Source organism: Anser brachyrhynchus (genome assembly GCF_964034855.1).
Source record: "Anser brachyrhynchus genome assembly, chromosome: 3".
NCBI lineage: Eukaryota > Metazoa > Chordata > Aves > Anseriformes > Anatidae > Anser > Anser brachyrhynchus.
In genome coordinates, this window is record NC_137696.1 from 52,896,745 (window position 1) to 52,911,385 (window position 14,641).

Sequence of the window (14,641 nt, forward strand, 5' to 3'; positions counted from 1 at the left end):
GGTCTAGATGTTGATGAACATACTAACACAGAATTGTTTGCTACTATTTTTTGGCTTTGGAGTAACCGGCATTTCAAAATAGTTAAGAAAACTTCATGTGAAACAAAACAAAACAAAACAAAACATGCCCCCTTCAAAGCTTTACCAGATTGTTTCTGTTAAACATAGACTTTATATAAATATTAACTGGAAGTGTCAGAAGGGAAAAAGTAAAAAAATAAAAATAAAAAATAAAAACACCTTCAATTTGCCTGGTATGGACTCCAGCTCTCCCTACCTGCAACAAGGTGAAAACTGGCTTCTGCTCATCTCTGGAGAAGTTTGTGGAGAACAGTCATAGCAGAAATCATATTGGATTAGTGGCCATCTACATCTCCCCTTTGGAGAATGGCATTTAATTCCTTTCCTGTTTCCTCAGTGTTCTTCCACTACTTTCTCTAGTGCGAATGCCAATATGCTACTTTTCCTGTCTTCTTCACTCACTTAATTTCCCAATGTCATTTAAGATACAGCAGTGACAAGAGGAAACTGTGAGACAAGGGACAGCATCCCGAGGTAGACAGCTACAAACACTGCCTGATGCCTTGATTCCTCTCAGCATTTGCTGCATACTTGGCAGCAGTAGTTGCTGCATATTAGTTAGAGCAGAGTGTCTCAGAATTAGCGGCAGCACGAATCTCAGCTGATAAGCACCTGTTGCTGCTACCCAAGCAGGATGCAGTCTTACTGATATTCCAGTGCTACAAAGTCTCCAGTTTAGTATCTATTTACTGCAAGCGCTTTCTCTTACCCTCTTACCTGTGTTTCATATGCCTTCTGCACTATGGCTTTCCCCAGTTACGGCTTTCCCTGTCCTGTTCTTGCTCCAGCCACAATTTTTCAGCCTTCCCTTCAAGAGGCTTCGCACCACCAGTACAGCTTTCCAAGCATAAATGTGAGACCCTTTCCTCTTCCAAGCAGCATATCCTTGCCTACCTGCTGTTGTGTTGCACGCCCCCATAGGCCATTCTTCTACTTACAATTAATTCAATACCATTACTGAATAGTATTTGCTTCTGAAGTTATTTCATAAGTTGCTGAACACTGCTGTCTAATTCGGCAATAGAATTAAGCACAGATGCATTTTTAGAAGTATTTTTAAAATTCAAGAGAAAAGGTCATACAGAAATGCAACATGTAAGGTCAATTCAGGTGATATTTAATCCATTCTGAAGAATTCCTGTGTTAAAGTGCTGACTCTAGAAGGACCTAAATACCCCAGATGCTTCTGGGTGAGTGAAGCTGTAGGCATACACAGAACTGTTCTGTAAGATCACTTGACTGTGATACACATCACGGCACCTGGAGTCTTAGCAACTTAGCATCTCAGCCTAAGCAGAATCAAGATCCAGATAACAGGACTCAAATTACCAATTTCAAACCTAAGTCCCGTTATATTCACAATTGCTCTCTCCTTGCAAAGCAGCAAACCTGTACAAAGAATTTAAGACTCCCTGGCTAAGAGAACAGAAATGAGCCTTGGTTGCTTCATGATTGCACAGAGAAAGTAGTTGGAGAGGAGAAGATGTGGTTTCTGCTTCCATAATGGCTTCTAAATATTAAAGTAAACAGCCACCCAATAGAGAGCTCAAGTTTTCTCTTTTGCAGTCAGGCTAAGTCTTCGATACCCTTTGTGTCTCCTCTATGTAAGGTTTTTGCTCCACAGAACTGTTTCAGAAAAGAGGCAGAGGTGCCATTATTTCTCCTTTCCTACCTCCATTGCTTGTACTGTAGGATTAAGACATTCTGCATAAGTAGCAGTCTCCCACATAGAGAGAATTGACCCAGCTACCTTTTCTTTCATGTAAAATGGAAGAAAAAAAAAAGATATCAAGTTATCGAGCTTTCTGAAACAAAGAATACAAATGCACGTTCTATGGAAACTTCTGAAGCCTGGGTGGTGAGAAGGCTGTATGGCAGATGCTTTCTAACTTGTCTTTCACATTTTTCTATTGGCTAGCTCTAGAGACATATACAGCTGCATGTGGGAAATGATGACATTGGATAATTCCCCAGGACTCAAGTTTAGTGCTTAGAATCTTGTTCTGAGACTACTGTTAACTATTTTCAAAAATTTTATTCTGACACTTAGAGTCAAGCATCTGAAAACTAAGTGCCCACTTCATTCAGTGAAACACAAGACTAAGGTACCCACATACTCAAACCACTACAGAATTTTAACTTGTATGGAATCTGTAAACGTGTAAGAGCTTTTCTTTCATAAACTCACAAGAATTTAATCAGATGTTTGCTGTTTCGTATTAGTTCTCAGTTGCAAAGTTTAAAATAGTTTAATTCCAATGCCAGAATTGACAGAATTTGACAATTGTCTCTGTAACTGTCTCCAGTTAGAATACTTTATTCATTAGCTCATAAAAATCTGATTAGCGGAGGACTCTTGAAATACCACTGTCATCATGCTTTAAAATCAATTTACATTTACGTCCTCTAGCTATGAAATTTAAAATCATTCAAGGTCTTCTCTTACTTAAAATATTGTGAATCAGGTGAAGCGTCAATCAGATGAAATGTCAATCAAAAACATGAAATGGATTCTAACTCATAATCTGCTTACTATTTTAAGTCTTATTATATTTTAATTCAATATGACTGAATTACTAAAAAAGGATTTACTGGAGAATTAAGTGTGTAACAGATTTCATAAATGAAACAGCATGATTTCTTCATGCTTGAGGATATTAAAACAAATCTTACCTCATCACTGTAACTGAAAAATATCAACCTTCGCCCACATTTGCAAACAATTAAGCACTGATTTTGAAGTCTTAAGGTATTTTAAAATATCAAGAGCAGTGTGATTAAGCCTCATAAGTTACAGCTGGAAAACATAATACAAAATACAGGTTCTTAGAAGACATTATGGTCTTATGTATTAGTGCTTCTCCTGTGCTTTAACATTATACAAACACGGTCTCTACACTATACTAACATGGGCATTAAACAGTAAAAACAGTCATGGAATTGGAAAGGAACATGAGTTTCCAGAAATAAGAACAATGTATTGAGGCTTTTCACATTTGGATCTAATGCAAGTAAAGTGCCTCACTGATTCAGATGCATGAGTATGAGTAGTGTCACAGAGGAGGCAGGAATATGCAGCGGAAGCAGGCAGGGCTGTAGCAGCCACAGATTTGCTAGCTTATACTGTTACAGACTGTATGTCAGGTTTGCACTGCTGGGAAAACAAAGTGGCGCTTTTAATCTAGGTTTAACCAGGACCCCAGTTTAGTTCACTGCATGGCCACAAGAATAGTTATATTGCATAAAGGAAGAATAAATGCCCAGGGATGAAAACCACGTTTTGCAAATGTAGCACAAATTTATGCTGCTGTGCTTGTGAAAATACTCTGCTAAAACTTGGTTTCATAATTGGTTTTAAATGAATTAAGACTGTGACGTTGCAGACAGGGGCATTCCCACCCACTCAGCTTCTGCTCGCAACACATTCCCGTTTCTCCTCCAGTACCAGCTGTTAGAGCTGGGGCTTCCTGTGTAGTTGCAAGAAACACCAATGTAAATGCAAAAGGGGAGACAGAAGCAAATAGTCAGGACAGGGAGGAAGGAGGGCAGGAACGAGGAGCTTTGTAGCTGTAGGAGCTTTGCTCACCTCAGCCCCGAAGCCCACAGTTCAATACTTAGCTTGAACAGGATGCATTGTTTTTCATCAGGATCAGTTCCCTGTTCTGCCAACACTGCACAAATGTGGGCACAGTAAGGGGCAGTAGTAACAAGCAGCCTGAAACAGGAAGAATATAAGACTGCCTTCCAGAGCAATGAGAGTTTAAACTGACTTACAGTGTTCACTACATATACTTGTAGATTGTACAAAATTGCTGAAATGGAGCAGTTCCCCCCAAATAGATATGCTACTGTTCAAAAAACACAGTTGTTAAAATATGCCTTTAATTTGACATCTACTTGCCCCCATACTGTTTTTTTTCCAATAAATTAACTATTATAGGAGAAAGTTAAAACTTTCTTCTTGCAAACAGCACTTTCCTATAGCCTTAAAATCAGATTAGACACTGTTAATGCTACAACGTAAACAATGAAAGTAGTTTTAGTTATACAGTGTGGATGAATATGAATAGAATATGAAATCACAAGTTTCACAATGTAAATGAATCACATTATCTCCACAGTTAAATGAAACTCTTATTCTGAGTTATTCTCAAAATGCTGTTAATTGTTTCAAAGAAGAGTTTAAACCTTGAAAACTGAGACCTCATTCCAATACAAACTCCTAAATAAGGAACAGAGGGATAAATATACAGAACTGCAATCTAAATAACCTTTTTTCTACTTACAAGCAATTACATTCCTTTAGGAAATGGAGGGTGTGTTTCTACACATCACAAAGAATCTCCCAGGTTGAATACGTTGATTTGGTTCTTTAATCCAGGACTCAATCAAACAATTCTCAGCATCGCCCTCCTTTCAGGTCAATTTAGTAGACATTCCAACTTCATGCCTCACACACAGGCTAGATGTGGCCCCTTATTAACAGCAGCTACTGACTGCTTTCATGAGACATGGATGGATGCAATAGTGGTATCTGCTACATAAAACCTACTGGTTTACACACAAAGCCAAGAAGAAGATCTGAATTCAGTATTCTGGCCAGAGGAGTTCAAATTGATATGCTGCAGAATACTTCCACTTACCTGGCAACCATGTCACTAAAGGAGAACCCATAGAGGAAAGATAACTCCGATTTTTCTGAGGCACCTCTGGCATTTCATATTAAGGAATTCAAGGTTCATAAAACATAGCAAAAACAAGGACAATTATGTCGTTGCTTTATTGGCTCAGCACTCATGAGGGGGTGTCTTAAGTTCCAGTTCTATTTGAAAAACATCAGATCCATTCTAATAAGTAATGATGGACACAAAGTACCCAAGCTTCCAAAACTGCATGACTGATCTATGCACTACACTATGTAGTGAGTTTCCTACCTCTTTCTAGCACTATGAATCCTAACTTTTTGCAGCACAGTAACAGAACTTCAAAAAGACACATATACACTTTTTCCTCTGCCATCTTTTTCACCTCAGTAATCTTGTAGTTTGTTGGCTAAGAATCTTTTAAAAGTTGGGAGATAGACTGGAATTCACTTTCTACAGTTCCCTTTAAATAATAAATTTTCTCCCTGCAAAAGTGCTTTTACCACTAGTTTATTAAAGAAAATGGGGCACTAACACTCTTGTACACTTACTGAAAACAGGAAAAATTAGCAACTGTCCAGTGGGAATCAGAAGTGAATAGAGATATCTTCCTGCTGTCCACATTCATGTACAGGTATTTTTGTACTTGCTACCCTGTATATGATTTTTCAATTATAATCCTAATTCTACCCCTACAGTACATTCAAAGTGTGAGCATGTAATATGGCATTCTTGAGTCCACTTGGAGGACAAAATGAGTAAAACGTAAATGTCATGGTATCTAGCTTGTTAGTATAGAAGACCTTTATTGGATCTCGCTCTTAATCTCAACTGCTATACAAATTTCTAATTTTGGAAGGCAGTAACATACAACACATCTTTCAGTTCAGGAACAATTTTCTTGGTGAATATTTATTAAGTAAGGTATTTTGATTAGTAAATTTTAGATATAATATGCCAAAGCTGAGAAATGTCTTGAATATCCTATGAAAGTCGCCAGAGGCCTGTGTTCCTGTACTCACTACTGGCTATGAAAGCAGACCTTTGGAGAAAACTTTATCCAGCAACTTTCACTTAAAATGGCTTAGTAAGACACCCCTTACACAAGCAGTATCAAAGAATTCTAGAACCTTTACTGATATATTTACAGTCACGTATGCATAATGGTAAACCATTAGACTCTATGCTCTTCTCACTGCATGCTTGCAGCAAAGGTTATTAATCCGTACCACATAGCCTGACCTGGAGATGCTGAACGTGTCACTGACAACACTGTGCCTTGTCATGCTGTTAAAAAGAATTACCATGCTTTAACTATATTAGCCTGCTCTGCTTTTAACCCTCCAATCAACTCCTAAGCCTTCCATGACAACTTCATCTATGATGCCCACCTCTGACAAGTGAGTACATAATAAAACTGACACTCCATTTCATCAGCTGTTGGGAAAGAGAAGAGGAACACCCAATTCTGCACAGCCAGGGTGGCAGTAAGAAAATCCTTTCTTTATTTTGACTTCTTGCACATTGACCTCAGGGAAATAATTCCAGTGGCTGCCTGTCCTTGCTCAGAACTTTTGGAAAAAACAGCCCTGGCAGGATGAATCTTTCAGGACCTCCAACAGTTTCACTGCTTCCTAGGGATGCATGACCAGAACCTGTGGAATGGCTCAGGACTCAGTTAACCCTACCTCTGACAGGGTGCCACAGGGGCAGGCAGGCAGGGCAGCAACCAAACAGGTTCCCAGACAGATCAGGGAATCGCTGCTGTGGGAGAGTTCCACAGCTTAGCCAGGGGAACCTATGACTGATCTGATCTTCTGCTAGGGACATTCCCACCTCCAGTGGGATACTGAAGCACATGACCTCCTGAGGTCCATTCCAAACAACATGAAACATTATTCAGTGAGTGGCTCCAAAGGCAGTAGATCTGCCTTTTTGCTGTTGCTTGACAACAGTACCATGATTACCATGATTCTGCTAATATTTAGCAAGTTAGAATCGTGACCATAAAAGTTAAAATTCTATAAATATTTAAAAGAAAACTTAAATTCTAATTAAAGTGATAGCTAGTTATGTTCATAAGTAAAGGCTCCTTTTTTAAAAATCAAACACATACATTTTTCAAACCCTGATGAAACTGCTGAATCTTCCAGACTATATCATGTATCTTTTACATATCAAGATACGAATATATAGAAATGTTCATGACTTGAATTTTGTCCACTGAAATGTCTTTCAAAATTAATCCTTAAACTCACTAAGTGTTATAGTCTACTCCACACATCTCTAGAGTTAAAAACAAGATAATCTTTAAAACACACCTTGTGTTGTTTTTGCATTGTATTCTTTCCATTAAGATAAAATGTTTTGTCTTTACTAATATGAAGAAAGCTGCTTATGCATACAATTTCTATTCTATTTAAAGTTTGTTTTAAGATGGACTTTTTTTTTTAAGAGGGTGCTCTGACAGATAACAAGTCCAGTGACTGCAAGAGGAAGACTGCTACAGCAAAACAAGGGAAATGATGTATTTCATATCTGCAATCAGAAGGATATATAGAATAATAAATAAAATCAAACACAAAAAGGTGAGAATGCAAGACTTTGTTAACACTTTGATTTGTGTGGAAAAAAAAGTCCAATACAGAAGTTTGAGGATACATGTGTGCTCATATTAGTTTATCCACTTACACATTGACCATTTGTATTTTGTGCTAGTTAAAACTTTTATTTCTGTTCTTTAAATCTAATAAAAGTAGATAAATAAAACAATATAAAGCATTTTGAAAGGCCCTGATCCTAGTATTTTCACTCATGTACCTCCAAACTTATTAGAAATGGGGTTTGTTAATGAAAATGAAGCTTGCTGGATCAACTCCTCTTTGTTTTTGAACTATCAGCTGGAAAATTAGTTTGTTTCCTATCTAGTATTCTCCTAATTGTATGTGAAAACATTTTGCTGTATTTCAAGATTATTTTAAGAATTAATGTTTTTTCCACATCTTTGCCATCCTGCATGATGCTTACATCAAATTCATTCCACACTGTGACAGCACTAGAACACTTTCAAAAAATACTTTTAAAAAAAATATCATTTGACAGTGTTTTGCTACGTGTGAGGTAGCAAGCCAAGTAATTCCATGGGCTGACAGTTTAAAACAGTGTGGGTTGCCAATACAGAAAACTTGCAGCACCAAAGCAATACACTTGAAGGTACGGCACCACCCTTTCCCCAGGCACAGGCTGTTACCTCATGATAGTAATTCTGTAAAGCCCGAAGGTGAGTTTAGCCACCAGCAAACTCCAGGTGAAGTTTTAGCACCCCGCCCCCCCCAGCTCCCTGACAGGCTCCGCACCCCCAGTTTCACCCCGCTATGCTTCCCGGCGGCGTGAGGGTGCGTGAAGCGACCCCCCCGTATGCCAGCAGCGCACGTACCACGGTGTTTTTCATGAGGGCCTTAACGGTGAAGCCGTCGGTCACCTGCTGCCTGCTCTTCTTCGCGAGCCCCAGCGGCTCCTGCTTCTGAGGGCGCCGGTCGCCTAGGGGCGCCGGGGGGCTCGCGGCCGCTTTCTCCACTACCATCCCGCGGCGGGCGAGAGCCGACGGACAGACTGCAAGGGCAGACAGACAGACAGACAGACAACGGCACCGCACCGCAGCGAGTCAGAAAACGCGCCGAGCCCGCCTGTGCCCCCCCTTCCCCGCCGGCCGCACCCCGCTTCTGCCACCCCCAGCCCGTACCCTCCTGCCCCCGTCCCCCGTCCCCAGCCCCGCCTCACCCCGCGGCGGGGGCGCTCGGGGGCGGTTGGGGACCGCTGGGGGGCTGGCACCCCTCGGAGCCGGCGCTCGCGCCCGTCACTAAGCAACGCGTCAACAACCCGCCGCCATGACGGGGGGGGGACGGGGTGGGGGGGGAGCGGCCACGCTCACAGGAGAAACCTCAGAGTGGAATAAAACAAAGTAAGGAGCCCCACGCAGCGGGCGCGCGGGAGGCGCTAAGCCAGCCGGCAGAAATTAGCAGAAATTAATTAAAACGTGTGTGTGTGTGTGTGTGTGTGTGTGTGCGTGCAGGGGGAGAGAAGCTGGAGGTCACGTGAGGTGCGAGGACGTCAGGACTACATTACCCAGAGGGCCCCGCGCCCCCCCCCGTGGCCCTCCTGCAGCTCGCCCCTTCGCCGCCGCCATGATAGGTGAGTGAGCGCGCCCGTGGTGGCGGAGCCCGGATGCGGAGCGTCCTGTGGGGTCCGCCCCTCCGCTGCCCCGCCGGGCGTCCCGGTCACCTGTGTCCCCCAGCCCTGCTGTTGCTGCTTCCTCCTGCCCCCGGGGGAAGCGTTGGGGGGTCAGGGTCCCCTATTCTCTCCTTTTTTTTCCTCCGATGGGGGATAAGCCAGCAGCAGCCAGTCCCGGGCTCGTCACCAAGGTCACCTCTTGTTGGTTTTAACTCCTGTGCCCACGGCAATGCTGTGGGGCAAGGGCTGTGGGCTTCACGCACCTTTTTGGCCTTCGGGTGTTCTTGGTCTGACATAGCGCTTGCTGGATGTGGTGTAAAAAATAGAAGTCACGTAATCCTCATGGGAGAGGGGAGTGTGGCTGTTCGGACTTTGAGGTGGCTTTCTGGTGCAACACCCGGCGTGGGTTTTTCAGCTGACAGTTTTCTGCTGGTATTTCGGAGGTGAATCCATGGCCATCGAGTCCCCCAAATTACAGGGCTAATCACATCCTACCTGCCTCCTATTCCATATTTCATCTTTACTTCACTTCTTGAATTTTGTGGGCCATCTGAATTTAAAGCTGTAAAAATCAAACCATTATTTGTCTTCCTCAAGCTTCTTGTTTCATCTTTAGTGTAGGTAACATTGTTACATGCCTATATAATACATGACCTACTGAAAAGCATGCGGTTTCTGATCAAAACATCTGTATTTTTAAAAATTAAACATCTCAGGAACGTCTTTGCAAATTATTCCAAGATTCTTGTGGATCTTTCAACAAGATTAACTTTTTTGGTAGCAATATATGAATTTGATTATTTGTGTATTTTTTTTTCCTTCAGCTTTGCAAATGCTTAAAGTTAAAATATTTATGTGGCCTTTTCAGTCTGTATACATATTATGCAGGTGGTCTCTACCCCTGGAACCTTTTTTAATGCATTTTGTTGGTTTGGGGCTCCCCCCCTGCCCCCCAAGATATGAGAGAGTATTTTAAATAAACGTCTTGGCTTAAGGAAAGCACAGGAGGTCAGGTATTCCACTATATCATCTTGCAATGTTATCGCTTCTGCTGATTTGATGCCTTATAGTATGTAAAACGTGTGTTTATAGAACTACTTTGTTTGTTTGTATTTGAGTGCTTTAACAATGCTTTAAAAAGGTAAGTTGAGTGTACGTAAGGGACTGCCCATATGGTTACAGGGCCTCATACCTCTAGCCTTCATAACCTTCATGATAATGTTTACTCACTGTGTGTGTACAGGTAACATTTATATGACTGAGGAATTGTTATTTTGCTTTCACAGCGGCAGACAAATGTTTGTATTTTTTTATGAACTGTACTTCCCAATTAGTTGCAAATTCATAAACACAGCCTTACATGCCCTGCTGCCTTAATTGACTTAACCAGCAATCTTTTATTTTAATGAAGTGAAAAAAATACATGCAAAAACACACACAAAAAAACTAAAAAGTGTGTAAATATAAGAGTTGTTTTCACAGTACACGATGTAGTGACCTAGTCTAATAGTCTGCTTTCTGAAAAATTTCTTCTAAACACTTAAGAACTAGGAATATAGTGGCAAAAATGGGGGCAGGAAGGGAAGAGGGAAATAATGTTCAATCTGTGCCAACTCTCCTTTGATCTGAGTGTTTAAAGAATTGTGCTATGAGGTACATGATGTATTTTCCAAAACGTGTTACAGTCACGTCTCTGGAAATGTTTGATGTCCTCTATGAGTTCTTGTGGCAAGAAATTCTACAAGACAATTCTGCAGCATAGGGCAATTAATTCCTTTAATTGATTTTTAATTTCCTATCTCTTGCTTTCATTTAATGCTTCTTAGTGCTTGTGCTATGAGATAGAGCAAACCTGATTACCATGTTACCATTACTATTTTATATTTTTATCCTATTTTTTCTTCTTTTTTTTTTTTGCCTGGTGAAATAGGTGAACATTTTTACTCTGTCTTTCTCTAAGTGTTTGACCATGCTCACACTCGTCTTTCAACTTTTTTTCAATTTTTTTTAACTGAGGAAGTTTTTTTTTTTCTCTATAGCATGTATCATTCCAGAAGAGGCTAGACCATTGACTTACATAACTGGTTTTTAATATTCTTCATATGATTTCTCATCCTGCTTGTCATTACATTTTCCCATCTTATTTGTTGACTGAAAAGAGATTTGCAAAGAAAGATTTGCCAATAGATAGATTTCTCAGTGCTAATATTTTACTTGGGAAAAAAATACACACTAAAAAGAAATGTATGTTTATTTTCAATAGGAGGTTATTCCTTGAGGGAGGCTTTCAAAATATGCGAATGTCTTTTTCATTTGCGTGACATCTGCATTTAGAATACCATATCAGCAAGTTAATTATGTAACAGTCCATTTGCGTAGAAAGTCCAGGGACAAATTTATCTGGTAAGGGCACGGCAGCTGACCCATGCATGGCACCGCACTGAAGTCATGAGTGTTTTTGGAGTTGTAATTCTTCAGAACGTCTTTAAAAGTATTTGTCAAGATAAATGCCAAAGGCAGCTCTTGCCTTTATAGATGCTTTTAGACAATTGTTTATTCTGTAATGTTCTTCACTTCTTAAGTGAAGTTGCAAGAATGATTCCGCAACTGTCCTTTCACTTATGCATATATTACTTATTTAAAGTTACAGTCTATTTATACTACTTGCTGATGGGTCATTCAGTTAAGAACTCTAGAAAATTTTTATATAGATGTGATTAATCATTTTTACTCACAAAAAAAGATTCAATTATATAAATGAGAAACACTAAATCAAGCATTCAGTTTGAATTGAGAGTACTGTATGTGTATTTGTGGTGGTTTTACCTTGCTGGGCATTTGAACTCCACCATAACCACTCTCACTTCCCCTCCTCAGAAGAAGAGGGGAAGAAGAAAATATGCTGGAAAAAAGAAAAGAAAAAAAAAAAGGCTCACGGTTAAGATAGGGATAATTTCTTTAAAAAGAAAAGGAAGAGGGGGGAAAAAACAAGCAAAGGCCGTGTGGAAGCACAGAGAGAAAGAAAAAAATATTCTCTACTTCCCATCAATGAGCGATGTTCAGTCACGTCCCAGGAAGCAGGGCCTCAATATGCCTAGCGGTTGTTTGGGAGACAAAACCAAGAGACAAGTAAGTACTTGAGTAAGAGACTTGGTAAGTACTTGATCAACATTTGGGAGATCTGGATTCTGGTCTTTGCCTGACAAATAATTCTTGGCAAGCGTTTGCCTCTCTCTAAAAATGAACATCTCAGTTGTAAAACAGGAGGCGTCATAGGAGATGAAGATCATAGTTGTAGGTTTGTAGCTTTATTCATCTCATGGATGACTTGAAAATTAGTGGTCAATTTTTTTCTTATTGTTTTCATGAGAAAGGATGATTGTTTATCAGCATTTGGCCAGAACTGAGGGAAATGAATTGAAGTGATCTTGGTCAAGGCAAACTAAGTGCCTAAGTGTTCTCTCCTTTTGTTCAGCGTTTGAAGACAGAGAATCCAAATGTTTCTTTCTCCTTTGTACTACTCCACAGGAATCGCACAACAAAGTAATTTCCTTCTAAAGCTTATCTGTTAATCACCTATTAAATGTAAATGAAGTAATTTAAAAAAAAAACCTAAGTTGGTATATCTTTCTGGCACCAGTCAGCAAGCAGATTATATGTGTTCTGAGCTTTTGGTGCTCATGATTTGGAGCTTATTTTTACCATTCTACAGGTGGTTCATTTCGTCAATAATTCTAGATGGAATTATAAGCAAAAAGCTGGAAAAACAATTGTTTTCTCAGCCATTTGTTCAGAAGTTTTCAGAAATTTGTTTCACAGGTTCTTAAAGTTTTTACCTATTTCAGTGTTTGAAAGATTCCATTCTTTTTCGTAACTTTGATACATGTAACATTGGTAAAATACTGGATTTCATTTTTCCAGCTTGGTCAGAGCAGAAAAAAAACATTTATAATGAAGATCTCAATCTTAAGTCATCGTTTATTTTTTCTTACAGGATTATCTATTTGACAGAGTTACACAATTTGAGTCAGATTTTTTTTTAACTAGGTGAACTCTGTAAGGTTTGATAAATAAAATCAGTAGACGCATTGCACTGCTTGTCTGTTATCGCTAGTGTCATGCTGCTTTACAATGAGCTGTTCGTAGTGCTCTGTCAAAATGTTAGAGAGCTTTAGTGAGGACACAAAGAATATGCAATAGGGCCTTAAGTATTTATGAAACGTATTTTGCAATGAGTTTGCTGTTAGTTTACATGCAAGTCTTGTTTTTTCAGAATGATTATTGATAATAATTTTAAGGTCAAATTTTTTCTACCACTAAAATGAGAGAGAAAATACTGTTAGCTAATGATGTAATTATGGAGTAATAGTCATGATGAAATGGTGAGAGGGTTGTATTTAAATATGGTTGTAGAAACGAAAACCCTGATTGTTCTTGTAAGCCATAAACTAATGGAACATGTTTCATTATTACGATTTTACATGTGAAATATTTCTTGGTTGACTTAATTAGCCATTCATTGACTAATTCTAATTAACATTTCTTAATCATTTTCTGTAACTGCTAAAGAGAGGTCATTTGCTTTGGAAAGAAAATGTAAGTGGTAGAGTATCAGTAGGTCTTGTGGATGATGTTGTTTACTATTTGCTTTTTGCTTTAAAGAATAATAAAGATGGCCACAAAAATATGAGGATATTATCAAGTTGAGGGCTGTTTTTTTTAAATTAGCAATGAACATCAGATTGGTCAGAAAGTAAATACATTAGTGTTATTTTGAAAGATGATAAAAGATATTTTTTGTGGGTTGACAAGACCTGGACAAAAACTTCCCATAGGCATGTGCACCTAAGTTAATTTGATAAGAGAAATTTTTCAGGTCGCAAAATTCCCAGCAGTGTAATTTGATGCACCATTGCTAATCTGTGTCCTGTGGTGAAGAAGGCTAAAACTGTAGCAGGAAATGTGACAACAAATGCTAATCATAGGCTATCATAAACAGCAAGTGAAGTAACCCGTTTCTCAGCTCTTTAGCAGCATACAGCTTTTATGTTGCTATCTTGTCACAATAATGTCACCTTTTAACAAATAAGTATTATCAAGTCTTCTGCTTCACTGTTTGCTGTGTCAAGCAAATACAGTGGAATCAGTAAATATTTGTGTTAAAATTTGAAAAAATATACAAAGCTAATAATGTTATTTGGTGTTTTATACTACTACTAGTTTCTTACCGTGGGAAGCTAGCAGTTCTGTAAATTTATCAGTTTTCCGATTTATTTTTATTTAGATGGCAGGGTTATGTAGGCTTCTTAAAGGGTTACTTAAAAGTCAAAATAAATCGTGGAAATTTAGTTTATAGTTAGGTCCTCAACTTCACCAAAAAAAAAACCAACAACTTCAGGTTTGGACTCTTGAAATATATTTTCAAATAGGGAAAACAACAACTTTGCTCAGCCAAGTACACTTGATAAACAGCTCCTTGAGATACTTCTATTTTATGCATTAGCAATAACAACAACAACAAACTAAACAAATGTTGTATTTGTAGCACCACAGTCTGAGAGTTCCCTAAATACAGACAAAAAAAAAGACCAAACAACAACAAAAAAAACAAACAGCAGTGCTATGTGCTAAATAGCATAGGTATAACACAGGATACAAATGAGATTTAACACACGGACTTAAAACCC

The 14,641-nt window shown here is 39.1% G+C and overlaps 1 protein-coding gene across 1 annotated transcript in view; it reads right to left on the reverse strand.

Moving 5' to 3' along the window:
- Positions 1-8,653, reverse strand: part of PACRG (parkin coregulated) — a 220,389-nt gene extending 211,736 nt beyond the window's left edge. Inside the window, exons 1-2 of the mRNA XM_080584799.1 lie at positions 8,505-8,653; positions 8,161-8,336 (exon numbers count right to left, since the gene is read on the reverse strand). Of these exons, the coding sequence (XP_080440925.1) occupies positions 8,161-8,307 (147 nt within the window). The 5' untranslated portion in view covers positions 8,308-8,336; positions 8,505-8,653. The remainder of the gene's footprint in view (positions 1-8,160; positions 8,337-8,504) is intronic.
- Positions 8,654-14,641: the final 5,988 nt, after the last annotated feature.